Genomic DNA, 24,803 nt, shown 5'->3' with positions numbered 1-24,803 from the left:
TGGGAGACCCGCAGCTGATTCCATTTGTGAACCGGGCGGCGACCCTGCAATTACTATATTGCGAATGACCGCGGCGGCTCAACGTTGGTCATCCGCAATACAGTGTTTCGATTTTTGTGTGTGTGTGTGTATTTTCCGCACCGTCGCTTAGCAATGACGCAATTGACATCATTGGAGGCCATCCAAGCGGATTCTATGGAAAAATAGAGCATGATGCAATTTTTCTTCCACTCGCGGAATATGCAATTCGCATCCGTAAGTGTGAACGAAATAGTATGCCTTTCTAATCCTGTGTTTTAATCAATAATCCAGATCCTTCCGTGTGGACCTAGCCTTACTGTAGCGGCTGACCGCCTCCGCTCCCACCAGACGGGCAGAGAAGAGTAAAGGAGGCCATACAGAAGATTCAGACATATACAGGGCTTGTCACCGCCGAGGAGCCCTCGCCCCGAACATTCAGGAAGGTTCTCAGTGCCCTGCCAGCGCTAGGATTGTGAGCTGTACCACAGGGGTAGGAGGGCAGGAACTGGCAGCGATCAGAGGTGAGGAAGAAGAGGCTGCTGTCCAGGAAGGGAGAGGGCGCGCGGAGAGCTGAGCCAAAGGAGGGCGCGCAGAGAGCTGAGCCAAAGAGGGGGGCGTGGAGAGTTGAGCCAAAGGAGGGGGTGTGGGGGGCTGAACCGAAGGAGGGGGCACAGAGGGCTAAACCCGAAGGAGGGCTGGACAAAAGGAAAAGCCTGGAAAGCTGTTGGAGGAGAATGAGTAAGAAGGATCTTACCAGCCCAAGAGGGACAGTGGACCAGTCAGCACCAAGAAGGAACAAGGGCAGTAGTGGTAGAGCACTGCTTCTAACTCCGGACAACTCTGGGTCAGTAGTAGCTGCGGCTCCCTCACAACAAATCATAAGTGAGGCTGGCCTCAGTAAAGCTGGAGGCATGCACACTGACCAGACTAAGGGTTGTAAGCAGGTAGAAGATACCGCTCATACTAAAAACACTGAGGTTTGGGCACATTTTGGGACTTCAACCTTGTTCATGGATGGAATCATTTAAAGGGACGCTGCTAGTATGTACGGAAAGCGGCCTTTTGAAAGACCGTTGAGGGGTGGTATCCACCAAAGAGACCCTGTGCACTATATTCCATGTTCTGTATTTCTTCTGTACCGCTTACTGTCGAGTGTTCTTCATGTTGTTCACAAGGGTATTGCGGTTATTACGAAATACTCAAAAGGTAGTATTCTTCCTACATTTCGCTAGCCATAGATGCCGCCTAGGTATTATTTCAGTTGCTTATTACTCCACCGTTGTTTTTTTTTATTCCTGTGTTTTCAAATTAATATTGTGTATTTTCGAGAAAAAAGGCGATAAAGAAATGAAACAGGTCAGGGGGTCCTAGAACATCCTGGAACATGGACCTCATGACCTGTTTCATTTCTTTTATCGGCTTGAGAAAGACCGTAAAAGGTCGAAACGTTGCCTGTTTTAAAAGGATGAAACAATAAAGTTTTTTGCTCTTAAATATTTTGGAAGCGCCTATTATGCTGCCGCCTCTCTTGTACATATTTAGATTTAATATTGTGTATTTTGGTTCCTCCACCTGCAGCATTGTATCCTGAATCCTACTTCGCTCTACCACCACCTGCACAATTGGCACTGCCCTTGTGCCCGCATCCTCCTCCATGGCTGACGCAGTGGGAGTCTCTCTAGGAGTGTGAATAGGATCTTGTGCCGTTGCTGTGGGATATGCAGCTGGGCAGGTACTTCATCTACTCTTAACCCTTTTAGTGACGGCCAGTTAGCCTTTTTCCTGACCCCACTAATGGGCTTAGGGCCTCGTTCACACGGGCGACACGGCATCACTGGTCCGTGCGATATCGCTGCGGTTCCTCGCGTTGATACCACATGCAAGGATTTTCGGGGGGGGGGGGGGGGGGGAGAAGGGAGCTTGAAATATAAGCCCCACCCTAAAAATAAGCTGCAGCTGAAGAAATAATTTTTTTTTAAAAGTATACATCACCTAGAAGTGCTGTCCGTGGTGCGGCTGCTGCTTCCTCCATGTCCCTGTCACTGGTATTCTCCTCCTTCTAGCCAGGGATTGAAAAATCTCCACCACCTGAAAGTGCTGGCTGTGATTGGCTGACGCTTAGGCAATCAGAGCCAGCGTTCGATTAATGGCTGTGATTGGCTAAGCGTCAGCCAATCAACCAGCACTTCCAGGAGGCAGGGATTTTCCAATCCCAGGCCAGAAGAGATGAAGGAGAATAGTGCTGGGGAGAGGATGCGGCCGGGCGGACAGCGCTTCTAAGGTGATGTATGTGGGGTTTTTATTTTATACCTGCAGCCAGGACTTAGGAAATCCTACTGTCAAAGCTATAATCTATCGTCAAAGTTGCATCGCACCGCACGAAAATCGCGTTTTCGTGCGACGCAACAGAGAGGAAGGCTCCATAGGGACACATGGGCTACAAAACCTGGTGAGTCGTGGGCATATCGCCGGACCTGCAAGGTTTTTGTACTGGGGTGTCGCATGCTACAAAACATCACATGTGTGAATTAACCTGTAGGTAAGCATGGGCTTCACATACATGTGATTTATAGCAACACGACAAAATCGCGCGGCTTTGACGCCCCTGTGTGAACGAGGCCTAAGACTGCATCCGCAGGGGCTACAAAATCGCACTATTTTGTAGCGAAGCGACATGGGTTTCCAATGGGTTCACTCACATGAGATGGTCTGTGGCCTCTAGAACCCATTGGACACCACGGGCCTCACAGACATGCAGTTCGGAGCGGTGTCACCTTGCTACAAAATCATGAGATTTTGTAGGCCGTGTGGAGCAGGCCTCATGTCCACAGGGAAAATCAGGCCCGCTACGGATTCTCCATGAAGAATCCGTAGCGGGTCCCTCCTGCCCCGCGGACATGAGCGCTGAAAATAAGAATAAATAAGAATAAACTTACCTCTCGCCCGCTCCCGATCCTTCCTTCGCCGCGGCGTCATCTTCTCTGCGTCGCGGCCGGATCTTCTTTCTTTGGCCCGGCGGATGCGCAGGATGACGTCGGTGACGTGCCCCGCGCATGCGCCGGCCCGAAGAAAAAAGATCCGGCCGCGACGGAGAGAAGATGACGCCGCGGCGAAGGGAAGAACCGGAGCGGGTGAGTAAATTCCGATTTTTTTTGTCTCCCGTGGATCCGGACAGCTTCCATAGGCTTCAATAGAAGCCCGCGGGAGCCGTCCCCGTGGGAGACCCGCACGAAAATGGAGCATGGTCCACATTTTTTCATGCTCCATTTTTTTTTTAAATCACTTTTATTGACGATCCGCGGGTATTTATCTACCCGCGGGTGGTCAATGCATCCCTATGGGATGCGGATCCGCGGGCAGGAGAAGAGTTAAAATCCGCTGCGGATTTTAATTCTTCTTTTGCCCGTGGACATGAGCCCTTAAACCTGCACATACCTCTTTTTAAGGTGGTGGCTCATCTGATTGCTGACAGCGGGGCTCCTGCTCTAACCACCAGTAGTGGAGAAACCTCGGATCCTGCAGTTTAACCCCTTACATGCCACAATCAAGTTATTGACTTGATGATGTTTCTTGCTGGCCAAATTGCCCCTTCCTACAGAGGTGAGTGATCTGCTGCAGTACAGCTACTAGTCCTGAAGGAGGCAGCAGTGAGAACAAATGTCTTGCAGTCTGAAGTACATCATCCCAATTGTGAATGCAGCTCTGGATGGGACTGGAGTAGACGTAGGAATGGATGATGGATTTTCTCTGACTGCAAATTGCATACATCGCATTCACAAGAACCAATCACAAGCGGTCGTCAGCATCACATGATCACAGATGGGTACCCCATAAGAAAAGCCTAAATATGACCACATTTCTCATCCTATAACAGATGACCTAAGTGCTTGCCCCCCTCCCATCCTCTAGAGGGCAGAAGAGTGATATGATCTCTGGGCTGATGCTGCTTTCTCTTCCCCTAACGTGCTATGAAGGGAAAGGGGAGGTGCTTGAACCGGACTATACCATCCATGAAGGAGGGGGTGGAGCTAACCTGAGTGGACTCCCTCATTTCATAGGTCCAGTAATGGCTGCAGAAGGTTCTTCCATGGCACACATGCCCCCCCCCCCCCCCCCCCATCCCCTTCAGGACGCTACTCCCTTCTTCAGGATGCACAGCCTCATTAACTTCTATTAGCACAGAATTGGCCAGGAACATGGACCTTATGTTAAAGGAAGATGAGACAAAGCCTCAGTCAGTAGTGCAGTCTTTAATTGAGGGTAGATGATGTGCTACACAGAAGGCCCCGGTCCATCGGTTCAACGAAGTCCCGTCAAGAATTCTCATTGGCGTCCCTGACGGTCAAAGGCTAAAATTATATATTAAAAAAAAAAGAAATAGTTAGAAAATACAGTAATAACCAATATTCTGGTTTGTGCAGAATTACTGAGCCACAACAGAAAAACCACTGAAGGCTGAGGTGAATAGCACCATCATCTGGTGACAACGGGGGTATACGGGGCAGGAAGTGATCGGTCCATACTTGATGGTGGAAGCGGGAAAAATTGTATAAGTATCTGAGTGACTGACAAGTGCCGGATTAGATGTGTAGATGATGGGGTCAGAGCATCTCCACAACACCCAGTCTTCAAATCGCATGCAATACTATTTCTGACCACATGGTGCGCTGTTATGAAAGGACATCGCTGGGAGAAACACAAAGTTCCTTCATTCAGGCGCACACAATTCAATCATGTTACTCTGTTAATCTGTCATTCAGTGACGGCGTGAAACTGATTACCTGTAAGGACCAAATACGCTATCCTACCAGAATGGAAATGTTCAGAGGCCGGACAGATATCTGTCTGTGATGACTTAGTGATCCTGCACCAAGCAGGGGGTCGGACCGATGAACCTTGAGGTCCCTTCCAACTCTACCAGTCTATGATTAACAACGGGCTCCTTGAAGTGAGTTCATCCGGTTCCTGGAGACATTAGCAGATTGTGCCAATTCCTCCCGAGCTCTGGAATGTATGGGCTTCAGCGTGGCCTGATCCCAGGACTGCTTGTGGCCCCAGTGAGGCTCCGTGTAGAACGCCTTTTACTATTTGCATTAGAGTTGTTGCAGCAAAGGATGAGTAAGGCAACATCCTTTTTCACCCGAGTGTCTGTTGGGCTGATACCCTGCAAGTGCTGTATGAGGGGAGCGCCCCCCTCTGTGAGCCGGTTGGACGTAGTCCAATCCAAGGCATGAGATGCTGATCCTGGAACAGGCCGATAAATGCCCCCTGCCTCCTTCAGTAGTACCCCCCATAGTGCAGACCGATTCTCTGGGGCCCATAGCAGCACCGGCCCGGACCAGATCCCTGGAACCAGGGTGTAACTATAGGGGATGTGGTTGCACCCAGGAGCCTTAGGGGCCCATAAGGCCTCTCTTCTCCATATAGGGAGCCCAGGACTATGAATAAAGCATTAGAGTTGGGGGCCCTGTTACAGGTTTTGCATTGGGGCCCATGAGCTTTAAGTTATGTCTCTGCCTGGCACCATGTTAAAATGTTACTGAGAAAATGTAAAAAGTTATATATTTTCTTGATTTTGAGCTGTGCGCAGGAGCATCAGTGACCCTATTCATAAAAAGGGTTGGAGTAGGGTAGTGTAGTCATCACATCTATGGAGTTTCAGCGTCGTCCTCACATCTATGGAGTTTCAGCGTCGTCCTCACATCTATGGAGTATCAGTGCACCGTTTTTGCTCGATTCGTGTCAGTTGTGTGTAGCCATGACTGTAACGTGACCACCCTTACCTCTCAGTAGGATACTCACGCTTGCTGGGGCAGTGGGTAGGTTTCCTCGTTCTCCACCGGCAGGATGAAGTGTGGTACCTGGTGCACGGTGCCGGTTTTGTCCCGGTAATGATCCCGCTGCTGCTGCACGCTCTGAAAACACATTCAATAGCATCAGGCATCTCACAGCAGCAGCGATGCTGACATGACATGATAGTGACACGGGTCGGGTTTTGGGATGGCATTCGAGGTGAATTAAAGGGCCTTTCTACTTCTGGAGGTGGGAGAGCTCCTGTGTGAGGACCCAGAGGTGCAAGTAAAATTACTGTTACCCTGCATACAGTGGGACTCCCCAGAAAAAGGAATTCTAACCGCTTTAATAAGGAAAGTAGGTGTGGCTTAAGACTCGGCACCATCAGATTCGGACTCTTGCATAGTTTTGTATACTTCAAATTGCATGCAATACTTTTTCTGACCACATGGTGCGCTGTTACGAAAGGACACAGCTGGGAGAAACACAAAGCTCCGTCATTCAGGCGCACACAGTACAATGATGGCCTGCACTGGTGGCTTATTCAGCTTGAGAATAAAGGATCAGGCATCTTTTTTTTGTGTTTCTCCTCCTTGTTACTCAGTATCTTCCAATGGAATATCGGATGTATATCTGATACACGTTGGAAATGGGCGTGCTGGTCTGAAGTGTACACCCACTTTTAGGACGAAACCTCAATATCAGATCAGGGGAGAACTGACTCCTGGCACCCTGTAGATCAGCTGATTGAGGCGCTGCTTTCAATTAACTGAAGGGCCAGCACTTGCACCCAGCTTTCCTGCCTCCTAACACTCCTGGTGGTCCCTGGGTTTTTTTAGACACCCTCCCTAACTGGAGAGTACAATAGGTTCTGTAAGGATAAGTAAAGAAGCTATCATTTTGTAAATGACTCTTGGCTTCATCAATACCTGTTCACCCAGCTTTCCCATATTCTCCTATCCTGACCTCAGCTTGTACCTTGAACACGATCCTGTTATAACGCGGTACAGGTAGAGATGTACGGTGATATGGTGCCTCTGACCTGTCCACGTCAGCTGCCACTGCACCGAGACTACTCTTGGGGTAACAACCTCGTGGCCCAAGACTACATCCTACTTCGAGGGGTTAAAACATTTCAATCTGTGGACTTCTATCACCCACCTTCATGAACCAGTTCAGCTCTTGTGTGCGGTTGTAATCCACGTTGTATCGGGACCAGGTCGGACTGTGCAGAAATCTGTCCCAACCTCGGGATCGATTACCAATCACCAGAGCGGGGTCATTGGAGAAACTTGTAGGGAACTGCCCCCCCTTACAATACGGACTCTGGCTGGAGCTGAGCGCCGCCGAGCGGAAATCCTGGAAGCAGCGTGCTGTGGTGTTCCCGTAGGTGTCGCCATAGGTGAGGGCTTGAGTAGGGACGTGGCCACGATACCTGTATGACAGATAACAAGGAAGTACTGTAAGAGGGAGCGCTGAGGACCTCCCATGTACGGATACGGGTGGGAATATATGGCGCAATGAGGAGACAGTGATGCGCTAAATACACATCTACCCCGCATGCAGCAGAGTCCAGTCGGTTTATTCCTGTTGGGTTCAGCTACTGATTACACTCAGCAACAAGTTGTGGACTTCACTAATGTTTCTATAATTAAATGCATTATCTCCATCTCGCAGGCTCATTAGCCTAATGCTGGTCTGTCTGCAGCGGGAGCATCGCATGGGGGGAGAGCCAAACCAGGGTCAGACATCATCAGTCACAGAGGTCCTCCAGTAATAGCACTTCACTAGAGACAAGTGTCAGGATGGGGGGTGGGTGGGGTCCTACTGCTGGGAGCACAACTCTCATCAGTCCGAGACGAACAGTATTATAGTCTTGTATATAGGGGGCAGTATTATAGTAGTTATATTCTTGTACATAGGATGCAGTATTATAGTAGTTATATTCTTGTATATAGGGGGCAGTATTATAGTAGTTATATTCTTGTACATAGGATGCAGTATTATAGTAGTTATATTCTTGTACATAGGGGGCAGTATTATAGTAGTTATATTCTTGTACATAGGATGCAGCATTATAGTAGTTATATTCTTGTACATAGGAGGCAGTATTATAGTAGTTATATTCTTGTACAGAGGAGGCAGTATTATAGTAGTTATATTCTTGTACATAGGATGCAGTATTATAGTAGTTATATTCTTGTATATAGGGGGCAGTATTATAGTAGTTATATTCTTGTACATAGGATGCAGTATTATAGTAGTTATATTCTTGTACATAGGGGGCAGTATTATAGTAGTTATATTCTTGTACATAGGGGGCAGTATGATAGTAGTTATATTCTTGTACATAGGAGCAGTATTATAGTAGTTATATTCTTGTACATAGGAGGCAGTATTATAGTAGTTATATTCTTGTACATAGGGGACAGTATTATAGTAGTTATATTCTTGTACATAGGAGGCAGTATTATAGTAGTTATATTCTTGTACATAGGAGGCAGTATTATAGTAGTTATATTCTTGTACATAGGAGGCAGTATTATAGTAGTTATATTCTTGTACATAGGGGGCAGTATTATAGTAGTTATATTCTTGTACATAGTGGGCAGTATTATAGTAGTTATATTCTTGTACATAGGGAGCAGTATTATAGTAGTTATATTCTTGTACATAGGGGCAGTATTATAGTAGTTATATTCTTGTACATAGGGGGCAGTATTATAGTAGTTATATTCTTGTACATAGGATGCAGCATTATAGTAGTTATATTCTTGTACATAGGGGGCAGTATTATAGTAGTTATATTCTTGTACATAGGGGGCAGTATTATAGTAGTTATATTCTTGTACATAGGGGGGCAGTATTATAGTAGTTATATTCTTGTACATAGGGGCAGTATTATAGTAGTTATATTCTTGTACATAGGAGCAGTATTATAGTAGTTATATTCTTGTACATAGGGGACAGTATTATAGTAGTTATATTCTTGTACATAGGGGGCAGTATTATAGTAGTTATATTCTTGTACATAGGGGGCAGTATTATAGTAGTTATAATCTTGTACATAGGGGGCAGTATTATAGTAGTTATATTCTTGTACATAGGGAGCAGTATTATAGTAGTTATATTCTTGTACATATGGAGCAGTATTATAGTAGTTATATTCTTGTACATAGGAGCAGTATTATAGTAGTTATATTCTTGTACATAGGGGCAGTATTATAGTAGTTATATTCTTGTACATAGGGGGCAGTATTATAGTAGTTATATTCTTGTACATAGGAGGCAGTATTATAGTAGTTATATTCTTGTACATAGGAGCAGTATTATAGTAGTTATATTCTTGTACATAGTGGGGAGTATTATAGTAGTTATATTCTTGTACATAGGGGGCAGTATTATAGTAGTTATATTCTTGTACATAGGAGCAGTATTATAGTAGTTATATTCTTGTACATAGGGGGCAGTATTATAGTAGTTATATTCTTGTACATAGGGGGCAGTATTATAGTAGTTATATTCTTGTACATAGGAGCAGTATTATAGTAGTTATATTCTTGTACATAGGGGGCAGTATTATAGTAGTTATATTCTTGTACATAGGAGCAGTATTATAGTAGTTATATTCTTGTACATAGGGGGCAGTATTAGAGTAGCTATATACTTGTACATAGGGGGCAGTATTATAGTAGTTATATTCTTGTATATAGGGGGCAGTATTATAGTAGTTATATTCTTGTACATAGGAGCAGTATTATAGTAGTTATATTCTTGTACATAGGGGGCAGTATTATAGTAGTTATATTCTTGTACATAGGAGGCAGTATTATAGTAGTTATATTCTTGTACATAGGGGGCAGTATTATAGTAGTTATATTCTTGTACATAGGAGGGCAGTATTATAGTAGTTATATTCTTGTACATAGAGGGCAGTATTATAGTAGTTATATTCTTGTACATAGGAGCAGTATTATAGTAGTTATATTCTTGTACATAGGAGCAGTATTATAGTAGTTATATTCTTGTATATAGGGGGCAGTTTTATAGTAGTTATATTCGTGTACATAGAGGCAGTATTATAGTAGTTATATTCTTGTACATAGGGGGCAGTATTATAGTAGTTATATTCTTGTACATAGGAGGCAGTATTATAGTAGTTATATTCTTGTACATAGGGGCAGTATTATAGTAGTTATATTCTTGTACATAGGAGGCAGTATTATAGTAGTTATATTCTTGTACTTAGGAGGCAGTATTATAGTAGTTATATTCTTGTACATAGGGGAGCAGTATTATAGTAGTTATATTCTTGTACATAGGAGGCAGTATTATAGTAGTTATATTCTTGTACATAGGGGGCAGTATGATAGTAGTTAGATTCTTGTACATAGGGGGCAGTATTATAGTAGTTATATTATTGCACATAGGGGGCAGTATTATAGTAGTTATATTCTTGAACATAGGGGGCAGTATTATAGTAGTTATATTCTTGTACATAAGAGCAGTATTAATGTAGTTATATTCTTGTACATAGGGGGCAGTATTATAGTAGTTATATTCCTATGTACATAGGGGGCAGTATTATAGTAGTTATATTATTGCACATAGGGGGCAGTATTATAGTAGTTATATTCTTGAACATAGGGGGTAGTATTATAGTAGTTATATTCTTGTACATATGGGCAGTATTATAGTAGTTATACTCTTGTACATAGGAGGCAGTATTATAGTAGTTATATTCTTGTACATAGGGGACAGTATTATAGTAGTTATATTCTTGTACATAGGAGGCAGTATTATAGTAGTTATATTTTTGCACACAGGGGGCAGTATTATAGTAATTATATTTTTGCACACAGGGGGCAGTATTATAGTAATTATATTTTTGCACACAGGGGGTAGTATTATAGTAGTTATATTTTTGTACATAGGGAGCAGTATTATAGTACTTATATTCATGTACATAGGCGCAGTATTATAGTAGGTATATTCTTGTACATAGGAGGCAGTATTAAAGTAGTTATATTCTTGTGCATGGGGGCAGAATTATAGTAGTTATATTCTTATACATAGGGGGCAGTATTATAGTAGTTATATTCTTATACATAGTAGCAGTATTATAGTAGTTATATTCTTGTACATAGGGGCAGTATTATAGTAGTTATATTCTTGTACATAGGAGGCAGTATTATAGTAGTTATATTCTTGTACTTAGGAGGCAGTATTATAGTAGTTATATTCTTGTACATAGGGAGCAGTATTATAGTAGTTATATTCTTGTACATAGGGAGCAGTATTATAGTAGTTATATTCTTGTACATAGGAGGCAGTATTATAGTAGTTATATTCTTGTACATAGAGGGCAGTATTATAGTAGTTATATTCTGGTACATAGGAGGGCAGTATTATAGTAGTTATATTCTTGTACATAGGGGGCAGTATTATAGTAGTTATATTCTTGTACATAGGAGCAGTATTATAGTAGTTATATTCTTGTACATAGGAGGCAGTATTATAGTAGTAATATTCTTGTACATAGGGGGCAGTATTATAGTAGTTATATTCTTGTATATAGGGGGCAGTATTATAGTAGTTATATTCTTGTACATAGGGGCAGTATTATAGTAGTTATATTCGTGTACATAGAGGCAGTATTATAGTAGTTATATTCTTGTACATAGGGGGCAGTATTATAGTAGTTATATTCTTATACATAGGAGCAGTATTATAGTAGTTATATTCTTGTACATAGGGGGCAGTATTATAGTAGTTATATTCTTGAACATAGGAGGCAGTATTATAGTAGTTATATTCTTGTACATAGGGGGCAGTATTATAGTGGTTATATTCTTGTACATCGGAGCATTATTATAGTAGTTATATTCTTGTACATCGGAGCATTATTATAGTAGTTATATTCGTGTACATAGAGGCAGTATTATAGTAGTTATATTCTTGTACATAGGGGGCAGTATTATAGTAGTTATATTCTTGTACATAGGAGGCAGTATTATAGTAGTTATATTCTTGTACATAGGAGGCAGTATTATAGTAGTTATATTCTTGTACACAGGGGGCAGTATTATAGTAGTTATATTCGTGTACATAGAGGCAGTATTATAGTAGTTATATTCTTGTACATAGGGGGCAGTATTATAGTAGTTATATTCTTGAACATAGGAGGCAGTATTCTAGTAGTTATATTCTTGTACATAGGGGGCAGTATTATAGTAGTTATATTCTTGTACATAGGGGGCAGTATTATAGTAGTTATATTCTTGTACATAGGGGGCAGTATTATAGTAGTTATATTCTTGTACATAGGAGGCAGTGTTATAGTAGTTATATTCTTGTACATAGGGGCAGTATTATAGTAGTTATATTCTTGTACATAGGGGGTAGTATTATAATAGCTATATTCTTGTACATAGGGGGCAGTATTATAGTAGTTATATTCTTGTACATAGGGAGCATTATTATAGTAGTTATATTCTTGTACATAGGGGGCAGTATTACAGTAGTTATATTCTTGTACATAGGGGCAGTATTATAGTAGTTATATTCTTGTACATAGGGGCAGTATTATAGTAGTTATATTCTTGTACATAGGGGCAGTATTATAGTAGTTATATTCTTGAACATAGGAGGCAGTATTCTAGTAGTTATATTCTTGTACATAGGAGGCAGTATTATAGTAGTTATATTCTTGTACATAGGGGGCAGTATTATAGTAGTTATATTCTTGTACATAGGGGGCAGTATTATAGTAGTTATATTCTTGTACATAGGAGGCAGTGTTATAGTAGTTATATTCTTGTACATAGGGGCAGTATTATAGTAGTTATATTCTTGTACATAGGGGGTAGTATTATAATAGCTATATTCTTGTACATAGGGGGCAGTATTATTGTAGTTATATTCTTGTACATACGGGCAGTATTATAGTAGTTATATTCTTGTACATAGGGAGCATTATTATAGTAGTTATATTCTTGTACATAGGGGGCAGTATTATAGTAGTTATATTCTTGTACATAGAGGGCAGTATTATAGTAGTTATATTCTTGTACATAGAGGGCAGTATTATAGTAGTTATATTCTTGTACATAGGGGGCAGTATTATAGTAGTTATATTCTTGTACATAGAGGGCAGTATTATAGTAGTTATATTCTTGTACATATGGGGGCAGTATTATAGTAGTTATATTCTTGTACATAGGGGCAGTATTATAGTAGTTATATTCATGTACATAGGGGCAGTATTATAGTAGTTATATTCTTGTACATAGGGGGCAGTATTATAGTAGTTATATTCTTGTACATAGGGGGCAGTATTATAGTAGTTATATTCTTGTACATAGGAGCAGTATTATAGTAGTTATATTCTTGCACATAGGGGGCAGTATTATAATAGTTGTATTCTTGTACATACGGGGCAGTATTATAGTAGTTGTATTCTTGTACATAGGGGGCAGTATTATAGTAGTTGTATTCTTGTACATAGGGGGCAGTATTATAGTAGTTATATTCTTGTACATAGGGGGGCAGTATTATAGTAGTTATATTCTTGTACATAGGGGCAGTATTATAGCAGTTATATTCTTGTACATAGGGAGTAGTATTATAGTAGTTATATTCTTGTACATAGGGGGCAGTATTATAGTAGTTATATTCTTGTACATAGGGGGCAGTATTATAGTAGTTATATTCTTGTACATAGGGGCAGTATTATAGTAGTTCTAGTATATATGCCCGATTGTATCGCATGTTGTATCCAAGCTAGAGGCAGTACAACAGGATACTAGAGCCTCCCTACAAGTCTTCAGTTCTCCACAATAAATGATGTTTTTTTTTCTGATATTGTATATCAAAGTTACAAAATCACAAAATACAAAAGAAAGTTTCATTCCAGGGGAATGAAACCAACTGTGAGTGTGTATGTATGAGTACATTATATATATATAATATACACACACACACTCCTTCTAGGGGGGAAGGTACTGACAATACCTGCATATTCCTATTGATGAACTGGCACCCTGGTTTGGGTATATTTTCTCTGTGGCACCACAGGGAATATATGGGATTGCTAATTGGTTGTTCTTGTTACACATGGCTGCCCGTGTCTCGCGCCGGTTACCTCCAGTGCAGTTATTACAGGCTATGAATATTATATATTAGACAGTATTTCTTCTTTACACACAGTAATTCCCTGCTTTATTGCTTTGCTCTGTTCTGCGTCCTTTAGTCCCGCTGTGTCGTCTATGTAGCTGTACATTGCGGAGGGCGGCCGGACCCGTATACATTCCACGCCGGCTCCTGCGGTCGCACACCTACTCCTAATAGTGCTGCCTTGTAAATATTTTAAGGCGCTGGTGTATTATGTGGCTTCCAGCTCTTGTTCTTCTCCGTCTCTCCATTCTTCTGTACAAGCCCCGGACGTCACAGACTAGACCATTGAAGCCACGGCTGAGCGCAGCGACCATCGTCGCCTGACACATGCCGTGTAATTGGTCTTGTGGGAGATCCCACGTCTCTGGACTTTACTGATATTTATTGAATGTGGGCAAATATAATGGATGATAGTGTGGGGGAGGGGGGGCACTACAAGAGAGTCGGATAGATCCAATTGAGAAATGCGTAGCGCCACGAGTCAGAACCACTCTAATACGCATCGCTACCATCATTGGAACACACACTCCCAAACCAACATCAATGTCATAGCGCCCACAATAATTACAGTGAGCACCGTAGAGTCTCTGATCCAGGCCTTTACTCTCCGCTCACATTGAATGGCGGTTGCTCCTCTTCCCGTTCCCCAGGGGTTGACTCCTCTGGCTGGAGCTCCAGCCTCTCTCTCTCTGCCTCCGGATGGCACTCTTCAGGGTCAACACCGCAATGTCCTTCTGTAGTCTGCACTCAGTCTGCTTCTTCACCAACTCTCATGCCCGCCATGTCTCACCCGTCTTCTTCTACACCTAGTTCCAGCGACTATCATGGCCAACCTGGTCATCACCACATAGGTTGCCCCTATGCAACATGCTTGTGCTTTGCTGGTCTACAGCGGCCATACTTCTGTCACTGCAGCCACGGAGTTCATCATCTCACTGCCCCTTCATGAGCTGCATTTGGTGCAACAGCAACAGCAGGCCTTCCTCACCCCACTGGTCACTGATGGGCCTCCAGCTCGGCTGTTCTTCTAGCTATCTTTTCTTTATCTGATGCAGCAGACCTTTACACTAAGCCCTTGGTTACTAGGGTATTATCCACAGGGACCCCTTGCTTAACTCTGGTATGTAAGTATTATGGGGGCCGCTGGGCTCTTAGTCACCTCTCTTACAAGACCCTTCTCCCCCTTAGTCTTGTGGGTCGACGGCTCTAGGAAGAATTCTGGTTGTTCTTCCATGTAAGTATTATGGGGGCCGCTGGGCTCTTGATCTCCTCTCCTACAAGGCTCTTCTCCCCCTTAGTCTGGTGGGTCGGTGGCTCTAGGAAGAGTCTGGGTTGTTCCTCCATGTAAGTATTATGGGGGCCGCTGGGCTCTTGCTCACCTCTCTTACAAGACCCTTCTCCCCCTTAGTCTGATGGGTCAGCGGCTCTAGGAAGAGTCTGGGTTGTTCCTCCATGTAAGTATTATGGGGGCCGCTGGGCTCTTGCTCACCTCTCTTACAAGACCCTTCTCCCCCTTAGTCTGGTGGGTCGGTGGCTCTAGGAAGAGTCTGGGTTGTTCCTCCATGTAAGTATTATGGGGGCCGCTGGGCTCTTGGTCACTTCTCTTACAAGACCCTTCTCCCCCTTCGTCTGATGGGTCAATGGCTCTAGGAAGAGCCCTGGTTGTTCTTCCATGTAAGTATTATGGGGCCGCTGGGCTCTTGGTCACCTCTCTTACCAAGGTCCTTCTCCCCCTTCGTCTGATGGGTCAATGGCTCTAGGAAGAGCCCTGGTTGTTCTTCCATGTAAGTATTATGGGGGCCGCTGGGCTCTTGGTCACTTCTCTTACAAGACCCTTCTCCCCCTTCGTCTGATGGGTCAATGGCTCTAGGAAGAGCCCTGGTTGTTCTTCCATGTAAGTATTATGGGGTCCGCTGGGCTCTTGGTCACCTCTCTCACAGAGACCTCTCTCCCCTTATTCTGGTGGGTCAGTGGCTCTAGGAAGAGTCTGGGTTGTTCCTCCATGTAAGTATTATGGGGGCCGCTGGGCTCTTGCTCACCTCTCTTACAAGACCCTTCTCCCCCTTAGTCTGATGGGTCAGCGGCTCTAGGAAGAGTCGTGGTTGTTCCTCCATGTAAGTATTATGGAGGCCGCTGGGCTCTTGATAATTTTCAGGACAGCAGAAATGTTTAGTAGTTTCCCCTGATCTGCGCCTCCACACAATCCTGTCTTTGAGCTCTACAGGCAGGTCTCTCCTCCTCATGGCTTGGGTTTGGCTCTGATATGTATTGTGAGCAGTGAAACCTTAATATATGTCTAATCAATTGAATTTCCCACCGGTGACTCCAATCAAGGTGTAGACACAACTCAAAGACTATCAAGACAAATAAAAGGGCCCCAGAGCTACAAGCGTCATACCAGAGTTTGTGAATACTTATGTCACTGCAAAACGTTAGTTTTTCAATTTCAAAAATGTACAGAGATTTCTCCCATTTTGTTGTCTCTGTCATTATGGGGTCCTGAGTGCAGAATGAGGGCAAAACTTGATTTTTTTTTCATTTGCTCAAGGCCACAATGTAATAAAATGTAAGAAAGTGAAAGGGTCTGAAGACTTTCTGGACCCCCTGTGCATCCAATGCAGGCACACTAAATGTGGTCCATATTAGAGCTACTCTGTTGCGTGTAACAGCTCCATTAGGTTCCCTGCCATCACGGTACACGCCATTACCCACCGCATAACCAACACACCACATATCAGTGTACACATCAACACCAAATCACTAGTTCGCCGCAGTCCAAAAAGCCTCAAGTGCACGCATGCTTAGCCGCTGTAGGCCGGCTTCTGGCAGCTTTCGATGTCCCAGATCCATTTTGCTGCAATTTATTTCAGGACCGAGTCCCTGCAGGAAGGGAGCCTTCCTCTCCTTCCACATGGTCTGTGTGACTTTTCGGGCCTCTTGGTTCACCAGCTTCATCCCCCATCATCCAGGCCCTTTGGTGGCCTCTGATTACTCTGCCGGCCGCTGCTCTCATGTCCTCTGCTGCCCCTTTCTGTAATGCAGTTCTGTCCTTTTTATACCACCTTGTAGGACCTGGTCCTGGGGGCGGGCTCAGCCCTGCATTGTCCCCTATGGAGGGGGTGTGCCTATAGGTCCGTACACCCAGCCTCTAGGAGGCTTCTACCTAATGGCGCCTTACCACAAGGACTTACATCCCTTCGACGGGACGTCCTCACTGTAGCCCAAAAAGAGTGCAGCAGAAGCAAGAGACCGGGCACGGTCATTGTGGGAGCTGCAGGGGATCAGACGAGGCGCCGTATGGGAGATGCCTAGCGAGTTGCCCCAACTAGATCGTGCCGCATGCACCGTTCTAGACAATTTGGCAGAGCAGCCCATTTTTAGCAGCTCAGTCGTTCATGCATCTGGATCCACTACTGATGTATCTCCGGCCACGTTCCGCTTCCGCCCGGCGGGTTCCTTTTCAGCTCCCAGAAGAACTTTCCTGCCTGTGGAATGAGGTCAGGACAGGTAATGGCGCTCTTCCGTAAGGTCCCCCTCGGTAATGCAGGTAGGGTACAGTGTGAGCGCAGCGCCTTGTAAGGTGAGCCGGTAACCTCATCCCCGGATTATGTAACCGCGCTGATGAAATATTTATTTTCACACAGAGAACTGCATTTGTTTTCCATTCCTGAGCAGAAACTGGGACTGGATGTCACCGGCCGGAGCGGCGGAGCTGATGGACAGCGCCGGGCCAGGCCTCGTGTTTTTTTAATGGGCTTTTCCAGGAATTGCCTATATAACATATGATGATTGACAGTGTGGCCCTCGGTAGCCTCATGCCCGCCATGCCATTTGGCGCCCTCACTGTTGTAGCAGGCATAAGGGCTTCCCTACTTGTGGCCGTGTCTGGTACTGCAGCTTCGGCCATTCATACATAGTGGTAGTGGTCGTAGGGTATGTATCGTGGAAGCTGCTGAGAAAACTCTGATCTCACCGCATGCTTAATTGTTCTATTGGAGATGGAAATGACCAAACATAACACCTCGGAGCGCTGGCTGCTGTCGCTGAAGTACGCAGGAGGTCAGCATGTAGCTCCCCGCTACCGGAATCTTCCTCTGCCCTTCTTTGCCCCTTGGGCCTCGCTAGGTTTTAAATCTGTCCCAGCGCTGTCTCATCTCTCAGTGGCGGAACCTCAGACCGCTCAGCGCCCCCCCCCCCCCCCGATCCTTTTATATCACTTGCTGACCCCACGTGACCACCTACATCCCTCCTCGATGCAAAATACAGTCATGTGACTCAGTTAAAGGAGTTGTCCAGGGTTAGGAAAACATTGCTTTCTTCCAAACAGCGCCACCCTTGTCTATGGGCTTTGCCTGGTATTGCATCTCGACTCCCTTTTAGCGATGGGATATTATTCTTAGAAAGGCATTTCTGATGGTCGAAAGTCGCGGGAACAAAATGTTATTTTGCCGCAATTTTCTCGTCTATTCACACGACCGCGAGTGTCATCTGTAGCAAAAAAATACGTGGCACCATGGAAAACCCTCGCTCTGCCAAAATCCTCGGGACTCCAGCGCCTAGATAAAGGCACCTGTAGGCTTTTCGCAGCTTTGGATGCTGCATAAATGCCTCCCCCTCCCGGGACCTGCCGGCATATATTGGCCAAAAGATAGTTCCAGAACTATCTTTGGGCTGAGCGTATATGTGCCGGCCGCCTATATGCTCTTTTTTTTTTTGCGTTGCAAACGTATTTATTCTCCCATGTGAACGAACGCATTGGAAACCAATGCTTCACATGGGTAGCGCATTTGCGCCCGGGCGTGAAAATGCGGCTTATATGCGCTCGTGGTAATAAAGCCTGAAGGACACTTGAAGATCCGATAGCTCGATCGATGGGATAGTACACCGCATTACTTATGTAGTGCATTCTACTGAGCCCATGACAGCAGCTTAATAGGCTGAGGTACATGGCCGACATGGAGGCCTTTGTCAGGCTTCCCGCTGCTATGGGAACCCATTGGTACCCTGCGATCACATTGTGGGGTGCTGATGGGTGACAGGAGGAGCCCCTGCCCCGCTCACCTGCTCACATGCTGCAGTTGCTGTTGGTTGTGGCATGTAAGGGGTTAAGCTGCCAGGATCTGAGGTTTCTCCATTCCTGAGGGTTAGAGCAGGAGCCCCGCTGTCAGTAATCAGCCAAGACATTGACTTAAAGAGATGCATTAGCGGGTCAGCTAGAAGGCGTATTGGGATCTGTAAGGGGTCAAAGTTGTGTACATCCCCTTTAAGTCTTAAGGTGGGTTGTAAAAAAGTCCAATAAAAGTGACAACTACTTCCATTTTTTTGTAGCCCATCCTCCACAGTCTGTTGGGGACGCTCCATCTTAAAGGGGAAGTTTACCTAAAATCATCACCGTTGGTGGGAGTCTTTCCAAGTGGCTGATCTCTAGAAAGCGACCGAACCCATTCAACAGCGATTGCAAGTCTCCAGCACAATGACTCTGGCAGGGTTCACTTACTTTCTACCGATCACTGATCCCCTCCCCCATGTCATTTACAGACCTATCTCTATGGTATGTGAACTGACGATTAGATGAACTTCCCCTTTAGGACCCCTTACACCAGGGGTGTCAAACTCATTTTCACCGAGGGCCACATCGGGCTTATGGTGACCTTCAAAGGGCCGATTGTAAGACAGCACAGTAAGGGCCCGCTCACACAAGCGTATTTGCGTACATAATATGCAGTGAATAGAAGCCATTGGTTTCAGTGATTTCATTCACATGATGTATATTGTCACACAGCAGGACCTATGTTGTTGCGTACTATGCTCCGCAATAGGCCATTGAAGTGAATGGGCCGCGCAGGAAACCGATGTATTCACTGCATATTAGCGCACCATCTCAGGGGCCCGTCTGGGTTCTTTTCTGCATGCCCAAATACACAGGTATAAGCGATTTTCGATTGCGCAAATACGTAGCGCATTTGTGCGACCGAAATGCAATTATGTCCGTGTGAACGAACCCTAATAGTGACCCCTATAGTGGTCGCAGTAGTCATAGTGACCCTTATAGTGGTCGCAATAGTCATAGTGACCCCTATAGTGGTCGCAGTGATAAGTGACCCCTATAGTGGTCGCAGTAGTCATAGTGACCCCTATAGTGGTCGCAGTAGTCATAGTGACCCCTATAGTGGCCCCAGTGAAAATAGTGACCCCTATAGTGGTCGCAGTAGTAATAGTGACTCTCATAGTGGCCCCAGTAAAAATATTGACCCCCACAGTGGCCCCAGTATTAACAGGGTACCCCACAGTGGCCCCAGTAGTAATAGCGACCCCCACAGTAATATTAACCTCCTCCCAGCAGCAATATAACCCCCCCACCCAGCAACAATATTAACCCCCACCAGCAATATTACCCCTTCCCCCTGCACCAATATTAACCCCCTCCCAGCAACAGTATTAACCCCCACCCACCCAGCAGCAATATTAACCCCCACCAGCAATATTACCACCCCACCCCCGCAGCAATATTAACCCTCTCCCAGCAGCAATATTAACCCCCCGTCCCCTTTCCAACCCAGCAGCAATATTAACCCCCTGCCAGCAACATTATTCCCCCACACCCAGCAACAATATTAACCCTCCCAGCAATATTAACCCCTCCCCCCCGCAGAAATTTTAACCCCCACCCAGCAGCAATATTAACCCCCACCCCCGCCAGCAATATTACCACACCACCCCCACAGCAATATTAACCCCCTCCCAGCAGCAAAATACACCCCCCCCCCCCCCAACACACCAGCAATATTAACCCTCTCACCCCCGGCAGCAATCAGCAATATTAACCTCCTCCCAGCAACAACAATATTAACCCCCCACCCCCAGCAGCAATATTGACTTCCCCCTTCCCCAGCCATATGCTTACCGCCTCCTTGCTGTCAGCGCCGCTCCTCCTCGGATCGTGCTGAGCCCGGGTGGCATATTATCATTTTCCACAAGACTTCTGCACTATTGAGCAATTCCAGCAACCTGATTGGTTGCTTGGTGAATCAGTGAACCCAAACAACCAATCACTGTGAATCAGCCAACCCAGACAACCAATCACGTTGCTGGAATTGCTGAATAGTGCAAAAGTCTTGTGGAAAAAGTTCCTATGCGCCCGGGTGCAGCACGGCACGCTTCCTCCCTGAGTCCTCTCCTGCGGAACTGAAGAGCAGGGGACTCAGGGGAGAAGGATTCTGATGTCAGAGTGTGCGCTGGGATCAGCGCTGTCAGTGTGATTACAAGTGGGGAGCTGCGGCACCCCAGCTGGTAATCACTACAGTGGTGAGCGGCCGTCGGCATGCCGCGGGCCACATAACATGAGGCAGCGGGCCGGATTCGGCCCGCGGGCCTTGTGTTTGACACATGTGCCTTACACGGTGTGCCATGCCAGACCCCGCTGCCTATCGGAGGCGGTGCTGACGTTCGCTGCGTCCCGCCGCGGTGTGGAATAAATAATTGAATCAAACTAATTAAACAGCAGTAATGTTTCCTCGCTGCTGACACTAATTGTCTGCGGCTCCGCTGCCCCCGCGGCTTCCTGGAAGGCAGAGATACGGCAGGACAACACCGTACGCAGACAGCAGAAGCCCCCGCGGCCCCGTGTTTACTGCGATGTGCGCCATTCATGAGGAGTTAACTCTTACCAGGACTGAACTATCCGAGGCGTTCCTTCAGTTCAGATCTGCAGCCGCGACGGCGAATACCCCGCTACCCACCTCCCTGGTGGGCTGTGAACCTGCGCCGACATCTTCATTAGGCGGTGGCTCGGCTGATTACTGACAGCGGGGCTCCTGCTCTAACTGCCAGGAGCGGAGAAACCTCAGATCCTGCAGTTTAACCCCTTACATGCCACAATCAATAGTAACTGCGGCATGTAAGCAGCTGACGGGGGCGGGGGGCTCATTGGCTTATCGGCGCCCTGCAGTGTGTATACAAAATACCAATGGGTTCACATTGCAGCCTGACAAAGGCCTCCCTGTCTGCCATGTGTAGGGCTGGGTTCACACGGGACGAAAATCCCACCGAAATCTCACGGCTTGGCGGCACCGAAAAACCGTGAGATTTCCGCGGCAGAGCTACAGCTTCAAAACTCGTGGGTTTTGGAGCGGATTGGCCGCTGGTATTCCACTGCAGCTTTCTCTCCCCATAGAGAGGAGTAAGGTCACAGCGGAAAAAAAAATAAACGTTCCACAGAATTGAATTTTGCGCTGCATGTCCGTTTCCGCCCAGCTTTGACGCAACGGATTGGCCGCTCCGTGTGGACAAGATTTTTGCTAAATCTGGTCCACATGGCTGGCCAATCCCGGGATTAGGAGTGCGGGCGGAACTGCCGCACAGAAATTCCGCGGCGATTCCGTCCCATGGAACCCAGCCTCATAGGCTGCTATCACAGGCTTAGTAGGATGCATTACATAAGTAATGCAGTGTAGGATCCCAGTGATTGAATGGTCACATCTTCATGTCCCTTTAAGAGACTAAAAAAATTTCAATAAAGTTTAATTTAAGAGAAAAAAATGCAGTTCTCCCCACAAAAAAACTTTTTTAATGGATAAAATATCAAAGAAAATGTTAACTAGCAGCTCATAATGGGCAGCACGGCGTCCGTACCCACCCAGACGGGGGGCATTACATGATAAACGGCATGAAGGGCTTTTCTTTCCAATAATTAAAAAAAAAACATTTTGCTTCTTATTTCTCATTCTTTCCTTCCCAGTCCCACGGGGGATTTGAGTTTGCGATTGTTTGATCACAAGGTCAGTATAATGTAATACCACAGTATTGCGGTATACTGAATTCTGACAGGCAGCCTATGAGGACGTGCCTCGGGTAGGGGAAGCGATAATAGGGGGAATAAAATGCTGCAGTCACAATTGATGTAAAGTAGTGTAATAATGTGCAGGAGATATTACTATGTATCTGGAGATAGAGGGCGGAGAGCGATGTTCTGCAGATCTATAGAGGTCAGTGGTGTAATAATCTGCAGGAGATTTTACTATGTATCAGGAGATAGAGGGGGCAGAGCGATGTGCTGCAGCTCTCTAGAGGTCAGTGGTGTAATAATCTGCAGGAGATATTACTATGTATCAGGACATAGAGGGCGGGAGCGATGTGCTGCAGATCTCTAGAGGTGTAATAATCTGCAGGATATATTACCATATCAGGAGGTAGAGGGAAGTAGCGATGTGCTGCAGATCTCTAGAGGTGTAATAATCTGCAGGACATATTACTATGTATCAGGAGATAGAGGGCAGGAGCGATGTGCTGCAGATCTCTAGAGGTGTAATAATCTGCAGGATATATCACTGATCTGCAGATAATAGCTGCTCCCAGCTCACATCCACTGTATACCATGTCGGCGGTCTCCGCTCTCTGGCGGGTCGCTGCGCCCTGTCAGATGCTCTTCATGTATTACATCTCTGCGGCTCAATTGTAGTAAATTGCTGAATTCTCAGTTTCCGCTCGAGCCGCCGTTTTTGGAAAGTTTCGCCGAGCTGTAAGTTCACAGTAAGCAGCTCTCCCTGATGGCCAGAGGGACTGAATATTTAATGACAGTCTTCGGCTACATTCACACGGCGGGCCCGATATCACGCCTGCCGGCGCACGGTTTTCACGCTGATGCGAGGCGGTTTTCATTCAAAAAATAGAACACGCTGCGATTTTTCGGTGCGAGAGAAAGAATCGCCCGCCAGAAGAATGGAGGACATATCCATGTGAGGTTTTTGCCTTGCAACACCCAAAACGCACGTGAGATTCTCGCCCGTGTGGTTAGAGCAGGCATGGTAGAGAGGTGTATAATGGGTTAATCCCAGCCTGCCTCTGACAACATACACACAGCTTACCCTGGCATGAGAGCAGGTGGGATGTAGGTGGCATTGTTGTGGGTGACGAGCGTGCCTGCACTCCTGGATGCCATCTGTCAGGTGCTCCGCCGCTGTAAGACGATTCACAGGGAGATCCAAGACTCTCGCAGCAGGGTGGAGGATCCTTACTACACCGTGATCTGATGTGTGTTCCTGGGAGAGTGACAACACACAGTCACTCAGCAACAACATTCCCTGTGATGTCACAATATAGCAACACCACACCTACCCGACCTTACTGGGCTACAGCTGGTAAAGCCACACTGTATATTACTGCTCTACAGACTACACCATGTATATAATACAATACAACTACTGGACTACAGCCGGTGATGTCACACTATACATTACTACTGTACATACAGCCTGCATGTAACACAATTCAACAACTACTGGACTACAGCCGGTGATGTTATATTGTACATTACTGCTGTACATACACCCAGCATGTAATACAAAGTGACATCTACTGGACTACAGCCGGTGATGTCACATTGTATATTACTGCTGTACATACACCCTGCATGTAACAATCCAACAACTACTGGACTACAGCCGGTGATGTCACACTGTACATTATTACTGTACATACACTGTGCATGTAACAATCCAACAACTACTGGACTACAGCCGGTGATGTTATATTGTACATTACTGCTGTACATACACCCAGCATGTAATACAAAGTGACATCTACTGGACTACAGCCGGTGATGTCACATTGTATATTACTGCTGTACATACACCCTGCATGTAACAATCCAACAACTACTGGACTACAGCCGGTGATGTCACACTGTACATTATTACTGTACATACACTGTGCATGTAACAATACAACAACTACTGGACTACAGCCGGTTATGTCACATTGTACATACTACTATATATACACCTTGCATGTAACAATACAACAACTACTGGACGACA

The 24,803-nt window shown here is 45.5% G+C and overlaps 1 protein-coding gene across 2 annotated transcripts; it reads right to left on the bottom strand.

Moving 5' to 3' along the window:
* Positions 1–4,251: 4,251 nt before the first annotated feature.
* CIMIP2C (ciliary microtubule inner protein 2C) lies at positions 4,252–24,048 on the bottom strand. 2 transcript variants are annotated; one of them, XM_066589140.1, is made up of 5 exons: positions 23,853–24,048; positions 6,976–7,249; positions 5,824–5,936; positions 5,668–5,725; positions 4,252–4,370 (listed from the first exon to the last, which is right to left on the bottom strand). In XM_066589140.1, the coding sequence occupies exons 1-4, from the start codon at positions 23,924–23,926 to the stop codon at positions 5,698–5,700; spliced, it is 489 nt and encodes a 162-aa protein (XP_066445237.1). In that variant the 5' UTR covers positions 23,927–24,048; the 3' UTR covers positions 4,252–4,370; positions 5,668–5,697. The 2 variants fall into 2 exon arrangements, with proteins under 2 accessions (XP_066445237.1, XP_066445238.1); XM_066589141.1 differs by lacking the exon at positions 5,668–5,725.
* Positions 24,049–24,803: the final 755 nt, after the last annotated feature.

This window comes from Eleutherodactylus coqui, chromosome 1 (genome assembly GCF_035609145.1).
Source record: "Eleutherodactylus coqui strain aEleCoq1 chromosome 1, aEleCoq1.hap1, whole genome shotgun sequence".
Classification (NCBI taxonomy): Eukaryota; Metazoa; Chordata; class Amphibia; order Anura; family Eleutherodactylidae; genus Eleutherodactylus; species Eleutherodactylus coqui.
Note: the sequence above shows the minus strand (reverse complement) of the source record. Positions and strands in the feature narration are given on the sequence as shown.